The sequence below is a fragment of the Epinephelus lanceolatus genome, chromosome 22 (assembly GCF_041903045.1).
Source record: "Epinephelus lanceolatus isolate andai-2023 chromosome 22, ASM4190304v1, whole genome shotgun sequence".
Taxonomy (NCBI): Eukaryota; Metazoa; Chordata; class Actinopteri; order Perciformes; family Serranidae; genus Epinephelus; species Epinephelus lanceolatus.
The window spans coordinates 17,204,616-17,225,862 of NC_135755.1; the positions used below are offsets into that span (position 1 = coordinate 17,204,616).

General features: G+C 39.7%; 2 protein-coding genes across 2 annotated transcripts; one reads left to right on the forward strand and one right to left on the reverse strand.

Moving 5' to 3' along the window:
* The first annotated feature begins 6,032 nt into the window (after positions 1 to 6,032).
* LOC144459769 (C-type mannose receptor 2-like) lies at positions 6,033 to 10,256 on the forward strand. The gene is made up of 5 exons (XM_078164384.1): positions 6,033 to 6,240; positions 7,238 to 7,307; positions 7,565 to 7,954; positions 8,406 to 8,747; positions 8,958 to 10,256. The coding sequence occupies exons 2-5, from the start codon at positions 7,274 to 7,276 to the stop codon at positions 9,317 to 9,319; spliced, it is 1,128 nt and encodes a 375-aa protein (XP_078020510.1). The 5' UTR covers positions 6,033 to 6,240; positions 7,238 to 7,273; the 3' UTR covers positions 9,320 to 10,256.
* A 3,535-nt stretch (positions 10,257 to 13,791) lies between these two features.
* On the reverse strand, positions 13,792 to 18,031 carry LOC144459676 (uncharacterized). The gene has a single exon (XM_078164108.1). It carries the CDS (start codon positions 18,029 to 18,031, stop codon positions 14,447 to 14,449), a length of 3,585 nt encoding a protein of 1,194 aa, XP_078020234.1. The 3' UTR covers positions 13,792 to 14,446.
* Between the last annotated feature and the right edge of the window lie 3,216 nt (positions 18,032 to 21,247).

Consider the following 21,247-nt stretch of genomic DNA (forward strand, 5'->3'; position numbering starts at 1 on the left):
TGGTCAGGTCTAGGTTCAGCAACAGTATGTGCTCAAAGAATGAGGTCAGCTGACTACCTGAATATACTGAATGACCAGGTTATTCCATCAATGGATTTTTTCTTCCCTGATGGCATGGGCATATTCCAAAATGACAATGCCAGGATTCATTGGGCTCAAATTGTGAAAGACTGGTTCAGGGAGCATGAGACATCATTTTCACACATGGATTGGCCACCACAGAGTCCAGACCTTAACCCCATTGAGAATCTTTGGGATGTGCTGGAGAAGGCTTTGCGCAGCGGTCAGACTCTACCATCATCAATGCAAGATCTTGGTGAAAAATTAATGCAACACTGGATGGAAATAAATCTTGTGACATTGCAGAAGCTTATCGAAACAATGCCACAGCGAATGCGTGCCATAATCAAAGCTAAAGGCGGTCCAACGAAATATTAGAGTGTATGACCTTTTTTTTTGGTGGTGACTTTTTTTTTGGCCAGGCAGTGTATCTAGGGTCTTCACCTGCAAGATTGTCCTTACCAACTGGAGTGGGCAAATGGCAGATGGCATTGTTTGCTAATGCTAACGGTGTAAACAAAGTACCCCATTATGGCGGTGGGGTTGTGCAGGGCTCTCAAGTTTTGATCTCAGTTCAGAGTGAGATTTTTGCTGGATGGTGGGTTGATGGGGGACAGGGCACCGATGTGGCAGGCCTTCGGTATGGTAGTTTATAGAGGATTCAAATTTCAAATAAGTCATCAACCATCTATATGCACTCATCGTTTAATGCCACTGGTATTTTTAAATTAACAATGAAAAAAAAAAAAACTGTGAGTGAATCCCATAAAAAAGTTGACATGTGGTCTTGTCAAACTGTCAGGTAACAGCTGATACTCCCTGAGATGAGCTCTCATTGTTTTCCTTTTGTGCAACAAGTAATTTCATTCAATAGGCTACAAAATCAAATGATGGGATGACTTATTGACATGTGATAAGGCACCACTGTCTTGTGTGTGCACCTTCTTCTCAACGTTGTTGCTGAAGTCAGATCATCTGTACCTTAACCTTACCCAGATACAGCAATGCTATTTTCTGATTGGCTGATGGGTAGCTGTGTCTTAGTTTTATTGGCTTGAGCGTGGCAAGCTCTTGTTGAGCTCTATGGTACCCACAGCGTCTTACAACACGTTCCACTGCATATACAACATCGTAACTTGGGTGTTATCATAACAATTTTTTTTATGCGTGAGAAATACCAGGTGTGGCGGGTGAGAGTGTGAAAAGGTTAAAATGCGCGTGTCGCACTCTCAAATGCTGGTTATGGTATGGGCTGGCATAAGCTACAGACAGCTAATACAAGTGCATTTTATTGATAGTAGGTTGAATGTAAAAGAAACCGTGATGAGATATGAAGACCCTGAGCCCCATTATCATGCCGTTCATCCACCACCATGACCGCAGGTTGCAGCATGATCATGCACCGCCCATGTTGCAAGGATCTGTGCACAATTCCAGTCCTTGCATGGCTGGCACACTCATGAGACATGTCATGGACAGAGCATTTTTGATATCCTCTGGATCGGCATGGAAGACAGTGCGCTCCAGTTCCCGCCATTAACTTCACACAGCCATTGAAGAGGAGTGGGCCAGCATTCAACAACCTGATCAACTCTATGTGACGGAGAGGTGTCGCACTGCGTAAAGCCAGTAGTGTCACACCAGATACTGACTGATTCTTTGACCAAAAAATGCATTTCTGTGGCATTTCAAGTCATGTGAAATCCTAATCAATGTTATTTTTTTTCAAGATAAGACTGCACATTTTAGAGCAACCGTTTATTGTGACCATATCAAGCCACACTGGCGTAGTACTCATGCTGTTTAATCAGTATCTTGACATGCCACACCTGTCAGGTGGATGGACTATCTTGGAAAAGTGCTTACGAACCTGAATTTTAACAAATTTGTGACCAAACTTTTAGAAAAAGAAGTCTCATGTGCATAAAAAGTCTCAGATCTGTAAATTAAACATGTGAAAAGGGGAGCAAAAACAAAAGTGTTGTGTTAAAATTTTTGTTCAGTCTGTCTGCAGGAGCACACATTTATATTGAACAGGTTCATTCACAATTGAGTTAGCAGTTTTTATTCTCTGCTATGTTATTACTCCAACAAGCAATTGCAAAGAAATTACAACTATTAATTGTAGTATGTAACTTAACTTAACTTAACTTAATGATAATGTAATACATTGTGGTAGTCTGATACTCACCTGTTAACAGGATGAACAAGACGAGAAGCGAAGTGCGTTGCAAGGACACCAGAGATCATCTGCAGCCTGTGCCCCGCAGATTCTTCTTTTATTTCTTTTGTTTGTTTTGCATTTTAACCAACCTGTTAGCCTCTGCCCCGAGGGACTTTCCTGCATCTTTTGATTTGTCAGTGTGACTTACTGTAAACCAAGTTATTTATTATAACTGTACTGCTTTTACACAGTGGTGTTACACAGACACCAGTGGTAGTCATCCAATCCAGTTAAAGTGAAGATGCATTTATTAATTTTGATATACGTATCAATAGTAGACAGACATACACAAAAAAAGAGACCAATCCTATATCATTAAGGGGAGACACAACAAGTGAATAAGGTAAACTCATATCTAATAGATATCAGCATTAAACTTCCCCAGTTTGATTACTTATATTAAGATATCTATATTTTTAAGACAAGTTTCCTTAAATGTTATGTTTAAAGATGCAAAAGAGACATTATCTAATCAAATATGCACTTTTTGCACACATTTCCATAACAGAAATCGGAACTAAAATAAACCTAAATGTGTATTTTGGATGTTTTCTTTCCACTAGCGTGAATGAAGCCATTTGTGGAAGCAACCTAGCCGAAAATCTCAACACTGACCAGTGCATTAAAAAGGTATGTTTTCATTTTGTCCTTTAAATATTCAAATTAAAGTTTATTTTCTTAAAACGCACTTGTTCACAATGACTAAAACAAACGTTTTTGTTAGGGATGCGCGATAATATCGGCACGTCATTGGTATCAACCGATATCGGCTTTAAAATTAAGTATCGGAATCGGCCAACGTACTGATGATATCGGTGCGTCATCGGTAACGGCTAATATCGGTTTTAAAATGAACTATTAGCATTGGCCAACATGCTGTTTTTATTTTGCACAATGAATGTATATTATATACATTTAAAAGCATTGTATTTCATGTCTCCATCTGCTGGTGGGCCGTCATGATAAGAGTATGCATGCATAATATGATGATAATGCCACTACAGAAGAGACTTGATGATCACTAAAATTAGGTGAGGAAAAAGTGGATATATCGATATCAGTATCATTTATCAGCCGAATAAGTTGTTATATATCTACAATATCGTGCATCCCTAGTTTTTGTAGATACAGCGGTATCACTTTGTAGGTGTCCCTGTTGCCCTAACCATCTCTGGTTGCTGAAGGGTGTGTCACCAGCAGCATGAGCCACACCAGAGGCCTGACTCTATGGAGCAGGATTTGGCTTTGTGAGGTAACTTCAGGACTAACTGTGGGTTTTCAATACTATGAAGATGGTTCACTTCTTACCAGGATAAATCAGCAAGTGTGATGACGTGACGTCACATAGGCGACATGTAGTCTTTCTCATTACGTTGTTTCCACAGCCTTTAACTGAAGAATCATACAATAAACTGTCAAACTCTTGAAAAACATGAAAAAATAATATTTAGACCCACACAAAACATTTGTGTAATCCAAGGCATTTAATGACTGGGACCAGAAAATAATAATTGTCTCTCCATTGACTCCCATTCATATTTTCAGAGCCTAGAGGTCCAATGGGGGTCTGCTGGAAGGGGCGTGGCTTACGAGCTCTATAGAACAAATAAACACACACTAATACTCACTGTGTGTTATTAACATAAAAGAATGAATGCACGTTATTTATCGCTGATTATTTAAAGAATGAAAAAAAAACAGCTCACAGAAAGACTGCGTGCTCTTATTTTGACATGCGGAAATGACGTCATCAGCTGGGTGATCACGTGCTATCCGAAAATGGCCGAGTGATACGGGTGCATTTTTGTTCAGACCAGCGGAAAGTTTGTTTCAAAACTCTGTGTGTGTAAAAAGCAAATCCACACGCGTACAACTGAGATCCACAAATGTTTTTTCGATTCACAAATAAAAACTGAGTTCACAAATGCCTGTTTGAAAGTTGTAAATGTTAGGAAGATATTCACAAATGCTTTTCATTTATTTGCAAATTAATTTAATGTATTCACAGATATTTTTTTTTATTTGTGGAATGTGTTTGTGTATTTGCAGATCTGTTTTAAACTTGCAAAATATTTTTGTGAGTTTACAAATCTTTTTTTGTATTTGTGGAAGGTGTTTTATATTTACAGATTACACATTTACACACAAATTGTCCATCTGTTCACACACATAATTATGAAACAAATCTATCACCATATCATCTAGTCAGAGGCCAAAAGCGCCACCTGGGGTCTGTCTGTTCACGTGCCTTCTTGTTTTAGGGCCTAAACCTAACCAAGCCTTAACTACAGAGTTGTCATGTCATAAAACTGACTGCTTTTTTAACAGTGATTTGTAATGGAATGACGTCGTCCCGCCAAAAACAGCATCAGATCTGTTGGATTTCGAATTCCAAACAATCTGCTGCTTGTGTCATAAATTGATCACCTCCTGTTGTTTATTTTACCAGGACAGCCCCAGCAGACACTGGGTGTTCACATCATTACATGGGAAAACCTTTAAAAAATGCATGTGCAAGTAAATTAAGTATATGTAAGACATGAATTTGATCATCCCATCCACCTCTCCTCTGATCCCAGTCTAAATTGTTTCATAGACGTGGACGTGTGAATGGCTTCCCATGTTGTACTTCATTATGTCCAGCAGATGGCAGCAGACTGACCACAGCATAGAGTCCACTCATTTCTCTGTAACTGACTCACTCACCAGTGACCTCTGACCCCACGGCTTTGTACATGTCTTTTCAAGTACTCCTCGTCATGGAAAGGTTAGGGGACATATTGGTAGAAATGGAAAATCATGTAATAAGATGTTTTATTTAGTGTATAATCACCTGGAAATACAAATCATCATGTTTTTGTACCCTTAGAAGGGGCTATTTATATCTACATATTTTACATGTACATATTTTTTCAGTTTCAAATAACCTCCGTCCATTTGTTTTGGAGAGAAGGGGATCTCTGCGGATAATTTAGCTCTTGGTATAAACCCCCTGAACGTCTGAGTCTTAAGTTGCAGAAAAAACAAGATGAGCCCACATTAGCAGGAGCTCGGTGAGCAGCCTGTCCATCACGTGCCCAACAACATTAGAGAAACACTGATTTGTAATATAAAACTGCTTTAATCAGTGTTTTACTGGTTTTAATCACCTGTTGTGTTTGTTCTGGAGAGGAGGAGACCTCTGCGGATAATTCAGCTCACAGTAAAAACCTCCTGAACAATGAACACTGGAGGAATCCTGACCTGGAGAAGCTTTCTGCAATCTGCAATCCTCACTGCTAGACACCACTAAATCCCCCTAAGTCTGACACACTGTTCCTTTAAGCTGAGTTTGACACCACAAACCTATTGAAACACATACAAATTAAATTACTGTTGAAGCAAATAACTGAGAAACATGCATTTACAGAATTTACAGTCAGTACAAGTAGTACCAGTACAAATATAGTGTACAGGCTAACCTAAAGACTTATTTATTGTCGTATAAATGGACTTTAGTTTCACTGTAAACTGATGGCATTGTTGACTTTGCCTGTGAGTGTGAATGAAAAGAAACAGAATAACAACAAAAATATGTTCAAATCATTGCTGGCATAACAATAATTATATTTCTGACAATGCAAAAAATCTATATTTTCAGAGTAACAAACATGAGTTCAGTTTATTCTTCTTATTAGTGGATATTTAGGTATGACACCTTGTTTTCTGCTCGTTGGACAGAAAACAGGAAAGTGTGTTCCACTTTTTATTTCCTGCTGCATCATGTAAATGATGTTCTTGTCATCAATAGATCCTTTCTGGACTTTGGACATTTTTGACTTCAGTATTTTAATATTCAAATGCTGACGTCAGGTGAAGGCGGCTCAAAGAGAGCATCTACCTGGGGGACATTTTAGTCTTCATCAGCACACAAGGAGAGACACCAGAGTGAAGCGGCTGAGAGGAGGACAGAAGATGTAAGTTATGATTCTGTTGTGTCACTTTGATATATTATTTATTGTGTGTGTGCAGAGGTGGACAGAACAGTAATGTCTTTTTTTCAGTATATATTTCACATCATTTCAAATCAAATCAGATTTGCACTTTGTCTTTTTGTATTTGCCAGATTTAGCAAACAGCTCAGCTCATTTGTGACATGTTTTATAATCACAGTTTATCATTTTAAAGTTTTAATTTCATGCAAAGTTCAGCGTGTTTTACAAAGAGTGGACACAATAACAAGAACACCTGACATTATAATGCAAAGAAATCCAACAATGCTTCAATACTGTGAAGCTTTGTGAGGCCAGTGGACGTCTTCTTGCCCTGGGTTTTACCTCTCAGGCTCAGGATTTGGTTTATGGAGCTTTTTTTGGGATGCATGCAGCCTGCTCTGCAGACTCAGGGCTGAGAAAACACTACGTATCTTCTTCTGCATGCTTTTGGGTGTTAAATCTATATATTGAAGAAACAGTAAACAATTTAATTCTGCATTATCCTCTATTTTGTTTCTCATTCTGGTTAAAGAACCCGTGACGTCATCGTGTCTCACCCACTCCTGAAACACAATATGTTTTTGATAGTAGCAGTGTATTGTAAGGTGAATATATGAAAACCAGAGCATGATAAACACCTCTACAGTATAGTGCGACACAATAACCCTGGCATATTGTTTATTGTTTGTTATTGGCTCAGCCTGATGCATTACATTATTTGTGTTTTATTCAAATAAGAAATTTTAATGAGCTGGAAAACAGTGACAGTTTCACAGTGTGAGTCTGTTCATGCAGGTTTCATCCTAATTTGCATATTAGCTGCTAAACATCATTCTGCTTCCTCATAAACTGGAGGGGGTGGTGACCTTTGTTTGTGTGTGTATTTCTTGATTTTAATGGACACACAGTTAAGAGTTAAAATGTTTATTTTTTTATTTTACTGACAATATTTGTTAAATCCATTGTGTTTGGTTCACAGCACACTGAAATATCAGTTTCATCTAACAGAGCAAAGATGCAGTGGAGTCTGTTTCTGCTCCTTCTGATGGGTAAGTGGATCATCTTATCACATATACAGCAGTGCTGCTGCTGCTGCTGCTGCTGCTGCTGCTGCTGCTGCTGCTGCTGCTGCTGCCATGAAATGATTTCACTTAAAGCTCATTCTTATCATGAAATAAAGAGCAAATCATCCAGAAACTCAGAAATCTAAGTGAATAAAGAGGCGTGGAGTAAGTAGTAGGTGTGTACTCATGATATTGATTTAATGCTGTCTGCTCCATCACTGCAGTATTTCCTCTGTTATTAGGTCAGTGTTCCTTCTTCATGTGTCACCTCCATGAGTACCACTTTGTTAACCAGACAAAGACCTGGACTGAAGCCCAGCAGTACTGCAGAGAGCATCACACTGACCTGGCCACAGTGTCTAACATGACAGACATGAAGAGACTCCGTGACTCTGCACAGAATCAAGATGGAGCCTGGATTGGGCTTTACAGCGACCCTGAAAGAAATGAGAGAGGGATGTGGCACTGGCAGTGGTCTCTGCCAGGGCTGGAGTTCAATGATAGTGAGAGTAGATGGCATGAGGGAGAGCCGAATGATTACGGTTCTAAAAATGAGAAATGTGTGCTGATGAAGAATCACAAATGGAATGATATCCCTTGTTCTTACAATCATAAATGTATCTGCTATGATGGTGAGAATATGTAACTAATAATGTTATTATGTGTATACAGCAGATCATCCTGTCTAACAATAGTTTTCGTTGACATATACCTCCTCTTTTTGTGTGGGATTAAGTAGAAACTTGGCTGATAAGGTTAAAAAATTATTTATTTAAAAGTCAACTGGTGTTATTTTCTATTTATTTATTTACTTTTAAGTAACATTACTGGTAAGTGTGGTGATAAAATGTCTCTTTCTCCACATGCAGAAATGAATTCTAATCCAGTCCTACTTTTAATGATGTGATCCACCTTATTATATCACACACACTTTGATCTTGTAAACATGTGAACCTGCAGTGGATTCATTTTAATTTATCTCACGTTATTGTTTCACCTGTTTAAATAAGAAAAAAGGATTTTTATGAGATGAAATAACTTGTAAACAGTGTGTGTTTCTTAGTTTGTCTGTTTATCCCACAGAAAGGAAGCAATCCAACAAGACATTCCATCTGATTGAAGACAAGATGAGCTGGCCACAGGCTCAGAGCTACTGCAGAGAACATCACACTGACCTGGTCAGTGGAGACCAACAGTTAGAGGACAACGAATTCAAGAGAGAGTATAGGTCAAACGAGGTCGTGTGGATCGGCCTGTTCAGAGACTCCTGGAGGTGGTCAGATGGGAGCAGTTTCTCTTTCAGATACTGGGATCTGGAGTTATTCAGAGATGAAGACAGCAGTAAGAAATGTGCTGTGACTCTGCTGGATGGAAAATGGAGCTCCGACGAGTGTAATAAAACAAAATCCTTCTTCTGCTATGATGGTGAGTTTTGCAAGAGTCTGTCTAACAGTATTTGTTTTGTGCTACATATTTGTGTATGTATGTTGAATTCCTTTAATATATTCCACACAGGATTTCACATTTGGATTCTGTCTGTATTCTCACTTCAAGGAAATATACATCTGTTTTTGTGAACAAAAACAGATGTATATTTCCTTTAACTGTCCGGCTAAAGTGTCCACAAACTTTCAGTTTCTTCCATGACAGATAAAATGATCCTGATCAAGGAGAACATGACCTGGGACGATGCCTTGAAGTACTGCAGAATGAACCACTGTGACCTGGTCTCCATCACCAACCATGACGAGCAGCGATGGGTCCAAGAGAAAGCCAAGAAGGCCAACAGTCCCTACGTCTGGCTGGGACTGCGCTACACCTGCACTCTGGGTTTCTGGTTCTGGGTCAATGAAGAGATGGTCACCTATAAGAACTGGGTCACAGGTGTACCAGCGGATGACTGTGACATGTCTGGAGCCATGGACAGAGGAGGAGAACATAAGTGGTTCAAAAAGAATGACAATGAGAAGTTTAATTTCATCTGTTCTACGTGCTAAACCCTCTATACTCACTGTTAGCAGGCCTTTGATTCATTTACTCACTTTGTTTGCAGTGCTGTGTTACTTTTGGAAACATTTAAACTATAACATGTGTTTGTTGAACGGCATTCTGGGACATGTAGTAATCCCAACCTGAGGGGGAGAGATGTGAAATCACCAGCAGACTTTTTAACAGCAGATTTAAATAGAGAGAAAGTAGCTACATTGAAGTCAGTTTCAAAGCAGCATCAGATTACTGAGGATGTGACCCTGTAAGTAGTGATGGCCAAATGAGGCCTCATGAACCACTGTCTTTATTTTCTGAAGCCACCAGATGGCGCTGTGTGTTCAACAAAGGTTTGAACATTGCAAGTCCTTCAGCCTTTATCTTTAAACCAAGAGCGCCATCTGGTGGGGTGAGAAAATAAAGAAATTGGTTCATGAGGCTTCATTTGGCCATCACTACTGTAATGGCACCTGAATTATCACTATTTGTTATTTTCTCGAGTTGTTGTTGTATTTTATTTCTCTTAAAGTGTGGGTGTTAGAAAGGCTTGAACTATACTGGGACTGTGAGAATACGGAGTAACGTCATATATCATATATCGGATGAGTGTCATATATCCACCAGCCTAAGACGGAGAAGTTAACTCTCAGTTACAATCGAGCTTTAATTCATCTTTTGAGGTTGTATTTAGTTTTCTGTATAATTCACAGTGTGTATGGTCGACATCTTTATGGTAGGAACTGGAATGAATACACCAGTCTACAGTGTACTGGTTTGATTTTGCTTTATGTATTCAAATATGGAACATTTTACTATATTTTCAGGTTTTGATAAAGATCTGGTGATGGTTATATTATGTAAAATCTTTGTCTTTGATTATCACATTTTTGGAGTTTGATGTAAACAGATAATTTCTCTCTCTGAAGCTGAATAAAGTGTTAAAAGACAGAGTGGTCCTCTCTTTTTTTAACTTGAACAAAAGCTTATTTAACCCAAACTATTCTTTACTTAAACATTGTTTTTGTGCTTTAACGTAACCGAACTTTAACTACATTATAAAACTGATTGGTATTTTAACAGTGATTTGTAACAGAATGATGTCGTCCTGCCAAAAACAGCATCAGATCAGAAAACACTTCTAAACAAACTGCTGTTGATGATGTTTGTTTCATAAAACAATCACTTCCTGTTGTTTATTTTACAAGAAGAGACCCAGCAGACTCTGGATGTTCACATTATAATGTGTATAATATGTATAATTCATGATTATTATTATACCATACACCTAGTGATGGCCAAATGAAGCCTCACAAACCAATTTCTTTAGTTTCTGACCCCACCATATGGCACTCTTGGTTTAAAGATAAAGCAGTTGCAATCAAGTGTGCTTTCAAACCTTTGTTGAACAGACAGCGCCATCTGGTGGCTTCAGAAAATAAAGACAGTGGTTCATGAGACTTCATTTAGCCATCACCACATACACCTCTCCCCTGATCCCAGTCTAAATTTCATCATGCTAAATTATGCTTCCTCGCCTCCTCTCTCCTCCCATGACCTGGAAATAGTTCCCTCTCAACACGTCTCCTCTTACCTCCACTGTACAGAAGTGAGGCTAAAGTATTCTGGATACAGCCACTGCCATCTTGCTGTGGTGGCATCATTTGCAGCCAGAGTCTGTGCAGTAGGGATTTCGGTGGTATCAAGTTTCCTGTCCATACACTTGTCCGGCCGATCGCGAGCAAAACCACTGAACGCGATCCCACTGACTGGCTCATACAGTTATGAATCATGTTGTAAATCCCCATTTTATAGCACTAAGTAACGAATGAAATCCAAACTTATTAGGAAAGCAAACACTTGAACACACAACAGTGTGATACAAACTACCTAAAATGACAGAAACCATCTTTTGGAAAAATGTATTTGATGTGTACTTTGAGGTTTTAGTTTAGCTCATGTCCCTTCTGGAGAGGGCTGGCTTTATGACCTGTACTGCAGCCTGCCACCAGGGGGCGATGGAAAGTTTGGCTTCACTTTTGTGGAGCTGTCACGTCGTCCATCTTTGTTTACAGTCTGTGGTTGTAATTAAGCAGCACATGGAAACAGTGGAAATTGAAAATGTAAAGACATACTCGTATCTTTTAATTCCACCTGTGTTGAACAACAGACTTCTTCAAGTTCTTCTTTAACCCTGACTACATCTTTACCCTGTATATATTTTCCTTCACTATTGTACTTGCATAAAATTTAACACTGTGACAAATACGCTAGTGCATTCCAATATCAATGAATCCCACAAAATTTCATGATACTGTCCCACAGCCAAACGTGTCTAGATGACTTCAGTCCCCAGAGTAGTCACACTGCAGTACCACATTATACCACACATTGGCACAGTGGCAGAAGTGTAACTATTGTTATCCTGCACGTTCTTCTTCTTCTTCTTCTTCTTCCGAGGAAATCATACTTCCCATACACGAAAAATCACCAAACTTTGCACAAAGGTCCAGTCCCATGCCAGAATGCCTCAGCTGCAAAAACAGGCCAATAGTCCTGATGGTGGCGCTACAGCAAGCCTCTAAAGTTCAAAATCAACCATATGTGCTACAGATTTGCAACTTTCACCAAAATGTAGCCCCAATACTGAAGAAACTTTTGTACATTTAAACCTATTGCAAATTATGAAGTCCATCACTCTGTTTTTTTCAAAAACTGTAAAACCTATTAAACGTATCTCCTCACACAATTTTTGCTCAATTGACACCAAACTTGCTACAGAGCATCTTCAGACTGTCCTACACAAACCACCCACACAGATTTTTGATTTATTAAAAATTGAGCCTACAGTGCATCAAAATGTTTGACTGTAAACGGTATTGTAAACATATACTTGCAAATTCTTGCTAAATACATTTTCAATGTTCATCAAAGTTTTACAGCATTTTGAATTTCGCTCTCATGCAAACAATTGGAGTCAGTGCAAAAATGGCATTTTTAAACATCAGTTTTTCACTTATGGAGCCAATAAATCATTGTTACAAACAAATTACCAACACCTCCATGCTGTCTAGATGCAATTTGTGTATTTTCGCATTTTTGTCTTAATAAGTGAATTTTTGACAGCTGTTTGAAATCTGCCTTTACACACTAACAGCTGCTGTCTTGCACACAGGTGACTGGCTTAGTCAATCTGTGAAGCTACATGTGACATTTCTGTTTGCCAGTTAGCTCAGTGAGATAGAGGGTGGTTCTTGGTGTTGAAGATTGTGAGTTCAAGCCTCAGCTCGTGCAACATTTCCATATGAGAAATCTATCCAAACTTTTCATAAAGGTCCGGTCCCATGCCAGATGTCCTCAACTGGAAACACAAGACAATAGTCCTGATGGTGGCGCTACAGCAAGCCTCTAAATTTCAAAACTTTGAAAATTCATAACAAATCAACCATATGTGCTACAGCTTTGGAAATTTCACTTTGAAATTTGCTTTTCCATGGCATGGATGGCTACTGTCTGGCACCCTGATGCTTGGCTTAGTCAATTTGTGAAGCCACACATGAACTGTCACTTGCCAGTTAGCTCAGTGAGATAGAAGACGGACCTCAGTCTCAGAAGTTGTGAGTTCAAGCCTCAGCTAAGGCAGAACGGACATTCTAATGTGAAAGTCCTATGTTCAGGCATCATGTTATGTGGATTAGAGACTACCAAGGTTAAAATAATTATGATCCAGGCAGTTTTGCAGTGAGACAAATACTCTTTATCAACACTTTTCCCTTTTATCCCTTGTTTCTTTTCCCTGTTTATTTGGCTTAGCTATCAGTCAATATGCAGAGTCTATCCAATAGCTACTTTTACATTTTAAAAAATGTTTTCATCTTTGTCACCATGGATAGTGTTTAGCTTTAAGCTAGATCAGGCCAGTTTGTTCATAATTGCTAGCAGTTAATGCTATTCTTACTTTCTTGTTCTTGAGTTTTTTCTTTCCTTTGTATATTATGAGTCTGATCACTTCAGCCACTCATCCACAATTTGAAGGGCATGCCATAATTATATGATGTAACTCCTATGTTGTGATATGCTTTGTTTTAGTGTGTGTGTTGCTCAGAATTGCCTAATTTTGCCTAAAATTGCCTGGCCCCGACCATTGCTGTGCAGCAGCTATAATTATATTTAGTTCCTGCTCAACCATCATGCAGAAGTCTCTATCTGTTCACATGAAGAATATTTCATATCTCTCAAAACTGTGTGAAAATAATAAATGGAGTTGTTTCTTAAATCTATAATTACTAGATGTGTAAGTATAGTTTTGTAATATGTATTTCAAATGAACAGTCAACCAGTTTCTGTGATGATAGCTTGATTTTTAATATACAGAATCAAAATGTCTTTAAAATTGTAATTTAAAAAAGTCAGTTTTTAGCTTTTCAAAAATGTAAATTTTAAGTGATTTTTTAAAAAAAAAAAAAAAAACTTAATTATTAAACTTAATTACTTCATTAATCCTTGTGTGTCAATCAACAATGACTTTGCAGCTACACATTTTACACAATGTTTCAGGTATATGTCCCAAAAAGTAAAACATTAAATACAGTATCACTGTAGTATCAGTATCACAACATTATTTTGTCATCGTCATTTGAATGAATAATAATAAAGAATCAAGGGAACAAGTACATGTATCTTTTAAACATCAAATAAAAACAAAATATAGGAAAAAATAGAGCAAAACTGGAAAACCTCCTTCAAAACTGCAGTATGTATATATGCGTGTGTGTAAAAACATTTACAATAATATTAAGACTTATTTGATTGGTGTCATTGAAGTTCTCCATAATAGAGATTAATCTGCTATTGTTCGATTCAACTGACAACAGTTAATACAAAAATATAGCATATTATATTTACTGCCACAGTAGAAACAGAGCCTGCATTACTTAGCATCAAAAATATATTAACAACTGAAACTAGGATGAAACTTGCAAAAAAAAATTAAAGAAAGATGAAACTTAACCTGCAGCAAACTTGAAGTAGGCTGTGTTTCTTAGGTCCAGAGTGTTTGTGGCGAACAAGATTTCCTTACAACACCATCATCTCCTCTATTACTTCCTTGATTTGTTTTGCCTCAGCGCTGAATGCAGAGCTCAGCGTATGATCCTGAGTAGTGTCTTTGCTAAATATCTACCCAGAGAGATCTGTGCTTCTAAGGTATAAACATGAGTCAGGCCCATAGATTCAAGACACCTAAGTTCACTGACAATGTCAAAGGAGGGATGACTGATGAGCTGGAGCAACTTTAGAGGGTCTCTGGAGCAGATGTGAGTCAGGGATTGAGTCAAAAGGACTGCCAAGGACAGAAAATTCTCCAGTGGTACCATGAAGTAGACAAGAGTCTCCTCCACTTTGACACTCCCACCCAAGTCTCTGGCCCTGTGTGCTGTTTTAATGGCCTCATTTATGTTTGCCTTGAAAGACAACAACACTTGGTGTCTGGCTCTCATGTGACTGTCAAATCTGGTGTCTGAATCACTGCAGAGGTTGTTGACTTGTGTGGAGTATCTTTGAGTGACCTGAATTTGTTCACAGTAGAACTCAACAGACTTGAGTGCGTTTTGCAAATCTTCCAGAGCTTGATTGATGCAGTTTGGATCCTGATGCCTGTCCTTGGCTAAAGATGCAAAAGCACGGTTATAATATGCAACTGCTGCCCAACAGTGGTCCTCCTGTATGGCCTTAGTGTACATCTCGATACTCCCTGCAAGATTTCCCTTTTTGCGCAGATCATTGCCAAATGCAATGTAGTGGTGCAGGTTTGATGAGGGTGATTCTCTCTTTGTGAGTTTTTGCTTGGCTGTTTTCAGGTCTTTACCTAGTTTGTGTTTTAAGTCCATGATTGATTCGTTCTCATTGAAGTTTGTGAGGAGCCACATACCCCAGAATTCATTCAGTGCAGACAAATCTGAATCTGCTGGCCTGTTGTTACTGCTTTTGTACACCTCATCTAGTGTTTCCAGGTACTGACTGAAGAGCTCTTCCTTTTTCTGTATCTTTGGGATTTCACACTCCAAGTAGCGAGCTAGCGTTTTTTCCACAGAGTCATTTCTGGTGTCTTTAACTGTCTTTGTTTCTGAATCAGAGGTTTTTGTCAAAATATTCAACACTGTCGAAGTCAAAGATTCAGATACTTTATCACTGGGGCTTTTTTGGTACGATCTGAGTTGCACTACAAAAAGATGTCGATAAACTAGCATGTCATTAGTTGTATTTTCCAGAAAAGATCGATGTTTGCCTAATAAAGCCAACAATTTGGATAATTCTGACAGATGGCTGGAGCAGACAATGAGTTGAGCAGACCCAGGAGATCCTTGTCTGGCAGTGCGACCAAATGCCTGGGCCTCCACACGAGCATTCTTTGGCAAGAAGGTCTGCACAACAAACAAACCTCCAGCTCTCTTTACCTGATCAGAGACCTGAAGGTCTGTCCCACGACCTGCAAGGTTTGTTGCTATGATGACGTCTCCTGCTTCAAGTTTCTTGGCAAAGATTGCAGTATTGTCCATGTTGTTGCTTATGTAAAGCTTCTTGTTTGAGACTTTATCTCCTAGAGTGTTGTGGAGAACCTTTGCTTGATTGATGGTCTCACAGATGACCAACGCAGCCCTTTCATCCCTGTAAAGAGTAGGGTTGGTTTGTGCAGTGACAATGTTGCAGATTTTCTCAATCCATTCTTTTTCATCATCTACAATCACACCTTCTACCTCAAACAGCTTTCTGCGTTTGAATGAAGGTATCTGACAGGTCTTGATGTCTTTGTAGATTTTCTGCAAAGTCTCAGTCTCTGCTTGTTGGCCAAGAGTCCCAGAGATTCCAAAAATCTGATCTCCATATTTTTGCAACAAGCCAACATTGGACATATAGTTTGTGATGGCTGTCATGTCACTCAGCTTGGACTTTGCATGTTTCATTTCAATGAACTGTTGTAGTCCATCTGTCCATTTCATGTTGTTTTCAACAACACCTGTGCAGCTGTAGTCAACAGGCACAATCCCATGTTCCTCAATGATATATTCATGGCCCATTGTCATGGTTTGTGCATAGAATGCATTTTCAATCCAAACCTTGAGTTTAGATTTGACCAGATCTGACAGAAAGCCTGGGACATAGAAGCGGCATTTATCTTGGTTCAGGTCACATGGTGTAAAATACAGGACATCTTTTATTTCTGCTTCCACAGCTCTCTGTACACTCTCTGTATCAGAGTAAATGTACTGACACAAGCCTCCACTGATCAAAAGCAGAGGCACCCTCTGTCTTCCAGTCGTTTCTTTTTGTGGTTCCTTCTTCAGTTCCTCTATCACTCCATCATCATTCATGCAGTGCAGAGCAAACTGGTAAGATGGGAATCTCCCCTCTACTGTCTGAAAGAACTTTGCCAACTGGTGAGCAGTAACACCTGCAGTTTTTTCAGGTAAGAGACTTGAGTTCTTTCTCAGGTCCTTGACCGAACCTTTTGCCAGTATACCTGTGTCCTCAGCCATTTGAAGGATGGTGAACTCGTCAACATCTTTGCGCTTTATGTTTTCAAGCACAACTTGGTGAAATGGGTACTTTCGCCCCACAGTTGTCTCTGAGCCAATCTTGTTGTACTGATTAGCAGTGGCCCAAATGAAAGCCAAGAGTGGATTGAGATGTTGCAAAGCAGGCATATCGCTACTAAGATAGACCACATGGAGGCCCTTATCCAGCATCAAGGAATCAACTTCATCCACAATTGCACATTCAAATGTTCTTTGCCCAAATATGTCCATTCTATTAAAGTGGTGACGAAGCCAGTCTCCAGCAAACTCTTCCACAGTACCATACACAACCTGACACTTATAGCACTTTTTTAAGTCTTTGGCTTGTTTGTCAGTGTTGCAGTCGACGCTGATTTTCAAAACTTCATAAAAGTCTTGCCATTCTTTCAAATCTCTCTTTGCGAGAACTGATGAGCTGGACATGATGTCTACCTTTTCTCCTCGCAAGGCTCGAAAAGCGGCAAACATTGCCACAATACATGACTTCCCCTCTCCAGTGCCAACTTGAATTAGCCGTCCTGTTTTGGAAAGAGCCATGATACACCAGCTCACCATCTGCGTCAGTCGGGGTCTGAAGTGAGTTTTTTCAGCTGCCTGACAAAGCTTCAGCAACACTTGTTTCAAGTCACTGTGCTGTGATCCATCATTGTGTGAAGTTAGACCTTTGTTGACTGATGACACAATGTCTCTCACATCATCTAAGAGCTTCTCATTAATTTGATTTAACTTTTGTTGACAGATTTCCTCGAGAATTTCATCCAGTTGCTTTTCTGGGTCATCGGCTAAACAGTTCTTGAGGTCTTCATCTGTCACAGTCTCGTCTCGGACCAGCTCAATAAGTGTCTTCTTTCTTGTCCGACATTTCCAACTCGGAGTGATGTAATTAATCTCTATACAGTGCAACATCTTCAACATCCACGAGAGGAGCTGTGATCGGTCAGTTGTTGCTGACTCAAAACGCTTCAGAAGAGCATTGAACAAGTCTGTGGCATCTGCTGGGCTCCATTTGATGTTTGTAACCAGTCCCTGCAGCTTGTCGAAAAGATGCTTTTCATTATTGTCAGAAGTCAACAAACTCTGATTAATACATAAAGCTCTGAGTGTGTTCAACAAATCTGCGACTTCAGGATCAGATGTGTCAGATTCAGCCATTTTGTAGAAAACTGTCAAATCTGGTCGAAACAGAAATGGAAAAAAATGGATTTTGAGATCCTGACTTTCAAATTGTACACAATTTCCAAAACATTCTTTACCTAAAACCTCAATATATAATATAATGTTGTGATAATGATACTAAATGCTGAACATTTTTTGGTGTGTACCGAGGTATTGTTCAAATGCACTGACATTTTTTTAGATGCAACATTTTATTCCCATTTTTTCACAATTGTAAAAAAGATCTAAGTCTTTTTCATGAACTCAGAGGAGAGACATTTCTCTCAAAGTTTGGTTGCAAAGTCCGTGCTGGTGAGCACATTTATTTACCAAGATGAGGCATCGACTTGACAGGTGGAGCATATCGAGATGCTGGTTAAACAGCGTCACTACTATACAGGTGTGCATTGGGATGGTCACAATAAAAGGCCACTCTAAAATGTGCAGTTTGGTCACACAACATGACGCAACAGATTCCCACTGACATGCTGATTGCAGGAATACGACATTTATTGCACGTCTGTCCGTCCTGGAAGAGGGATGTTGTATGCTGTAAAGCCCTCTGAGGCAAATTGTGATTTGTGACATTGGGCTTTATAAATAAAACTGAAAATTGAATTGAATGTCCACCAGAGTTGCCCATCAACTGAATTTTCTTGTCAGTGCTATACACCATCTCCAATGTTGTTTCTGTGAATTTGGCAGTACATCCAACCAGCCATACAACCACAGACCACATGTAACCACACAACCTAAGACCTAAATACACTGCCTGGCCAAAAAAAAAGTCGCCACCTGGATTTAACTAAGCAAATAGGTACGAGCCTCCTATTGGATAATTACTGCATGGGCGATTATCTTTCAGCTGGCAACAAGTTATTTAACCCCAACTGGTGCAATGAGTTGCTTCTCATTTCCTAAACAACCATGTCGAAAGACACATCCCGTGGTCGTGGAAAACATGTTAGTCTGTTTGAGAAGGGTCAAATCATTGGCATGCATCAAGCAGAGAAAACATCTAAGGAGATTGCAGAAACTACTAAAATTGGGTTAAGAACTGTCCAACGCATTATTAAAAACTGGAAGGATAGTGGGGACCCATCGTCTTCGAGGAAGAAATGTGGCCTGAAAAAAATCCTCAATGATCGTGATCGGCGATCACTTAAACGTTTGGTGAGATCAAATCGAAGAAAAACAACAGTAGAACTCAGGGCTATATTTAATAGTGAAAGTAAGAGCATTTCCACACGCACAATGCGAAGGGAACTCAAGGGATTGGGACTGAACAGCTGTGTAGCCTTAAGAAAACCACTAATCAGTGAGGCTAACCGGAAAAAAAGGCTTCAATTTGCTAGGGAGCATAAAGATTGGACTCTGGAGCAATGGAAGAAGGTCATGTGGTCTGATGAGTCCAGATTTACCCTGTTCCAGAGTGATGGGCGCATCAGGGTAAGAAGAGAGGCAGATGAAGTGATGCACCCATCATGCCTAGTGCCTACTGTACAAGCCTGTGGAGGCAGTGTTATGATCTGGGGTTGCTGCAGTTGGTCAGGTCTAGGTTCAGCAACAGTATGTGCTCAAAGAATGAGGTCAGCTGACTACCTGAATATACTGAATGACCAGGTTATTCCATCAATGGATTTTTTCTTCCCTGATGGCACGGGCATATTCCAAGATGACAATGCCAGGATTCATCGGGCTCAAATTGTGAAAGACTGGTTCAGGGAGCATGAGACATCATTTTCACACATGGATTGGCCACCACAGAGTCCAGACCTTAACCCCATTGAGAATCTTTGGGATGTGCTGGAGAAGGCTTTGCGCAGCGGTCAGACTCTACCATCATCAATGCAAGATCTTGGTGAAAAATTAATGCAACACTGGATGGAAATAAATCTTGTGACATTGCAGAAGCTTATTGAAACAATGCCACAGCGAATGCGTGCCGTAATCAAAGCTAAAGGCGGTCCAACGAAATATTAGAGTGTATGACCTTTTTTTTTGGTGGTGACTTTTTTTTTGGCCAGGCAGTGTATCTAGGGTCTTCACCTGCAAGATTGTCCTTACCAACTGGAGTGGGCAAATGGCAGATGGCATTGTTTGCTAATGCTAACGGTGTAAACAAAGTACCCCATTATGGCGGTGGGGTTGTGCAGGGCTCTCAAGTTTTGATCTCAGTTCAGAGTGAGATTTTTGCTGGATGGTGGGTTGATGGGGGACAGGGCACCGATGTGGCAGGCCTTCGGTATGGTAGTTTATAGAGGATTCAAATTTCAAATAAGTCATCAACCATCTATATGCACTCATCGTTTAATGCCACTGGTATTTTTAAATTAACAATGAAAAAAAAAAAAACTGTGAGTGAATCCCATAAAAAAGTTGACATGTGGTCTTGTCAAACTGTCAGGTAACAGCTGATACTCCCTGAGATGAGCTCTCATTGTTTTCCTTTTGTGCAACAAGTAATTTCATTCAATAGGCTACAAAATCAAATGATGGGATGACTTATTGACATGTGATAAGGCACCACTGTCTTGTGTGTGCACCTTCTTCTCAACGTTGTTGCTGAAGTCAGATCATCTGTACCTTAACCTTACCCAGATACAGCAATGCTATTTTCTGATTGGCTGATGGGTAGCTGTGTCTTAGTTTTATTGGCTTGAGCGTGGCAAGCTCTTGTTGAGCTCTATGGTACCCACAGCGTCTTACAACACGTTCCACTGCATATACAACATCGTAACTTGGGCGTTATCATAACAATTTTTTTTATGCGTGAGAAATACCAGGTGTGGCGGGTGAGAGTGTGAAAAGGTTAAAATGCGCGTGTCGCACTCTCAAATGCTGGTTATGGTATGGGCTGGCATAAGCTACAGACAGCTAATACAAGTGCATTTTATTGATAGTAGGTTGAATGTAAAAGAAACCGTGATGAGATATGAAGACCCTGAGCCCCATTATCATGCCGTTCATCCACCACCATGACCGCAGGTTGCAGCATGATCATGCACCGCCCATGTTGCAAGGATCTGTGCACAATTCCAGTCCTTGCATGGCTGGCACACTCATGAGACATGTCATGGACAGAGCATGTTTGATATCCTCTGGATCGGCATGGAAGACAGTGCGCTCCAGTTCCCGCCATTAACTTCACACAGCCATTGAAGAGGAGTGGGCCAGCATTCAACAACCTGATCAACTCTATGTGACGGAGAG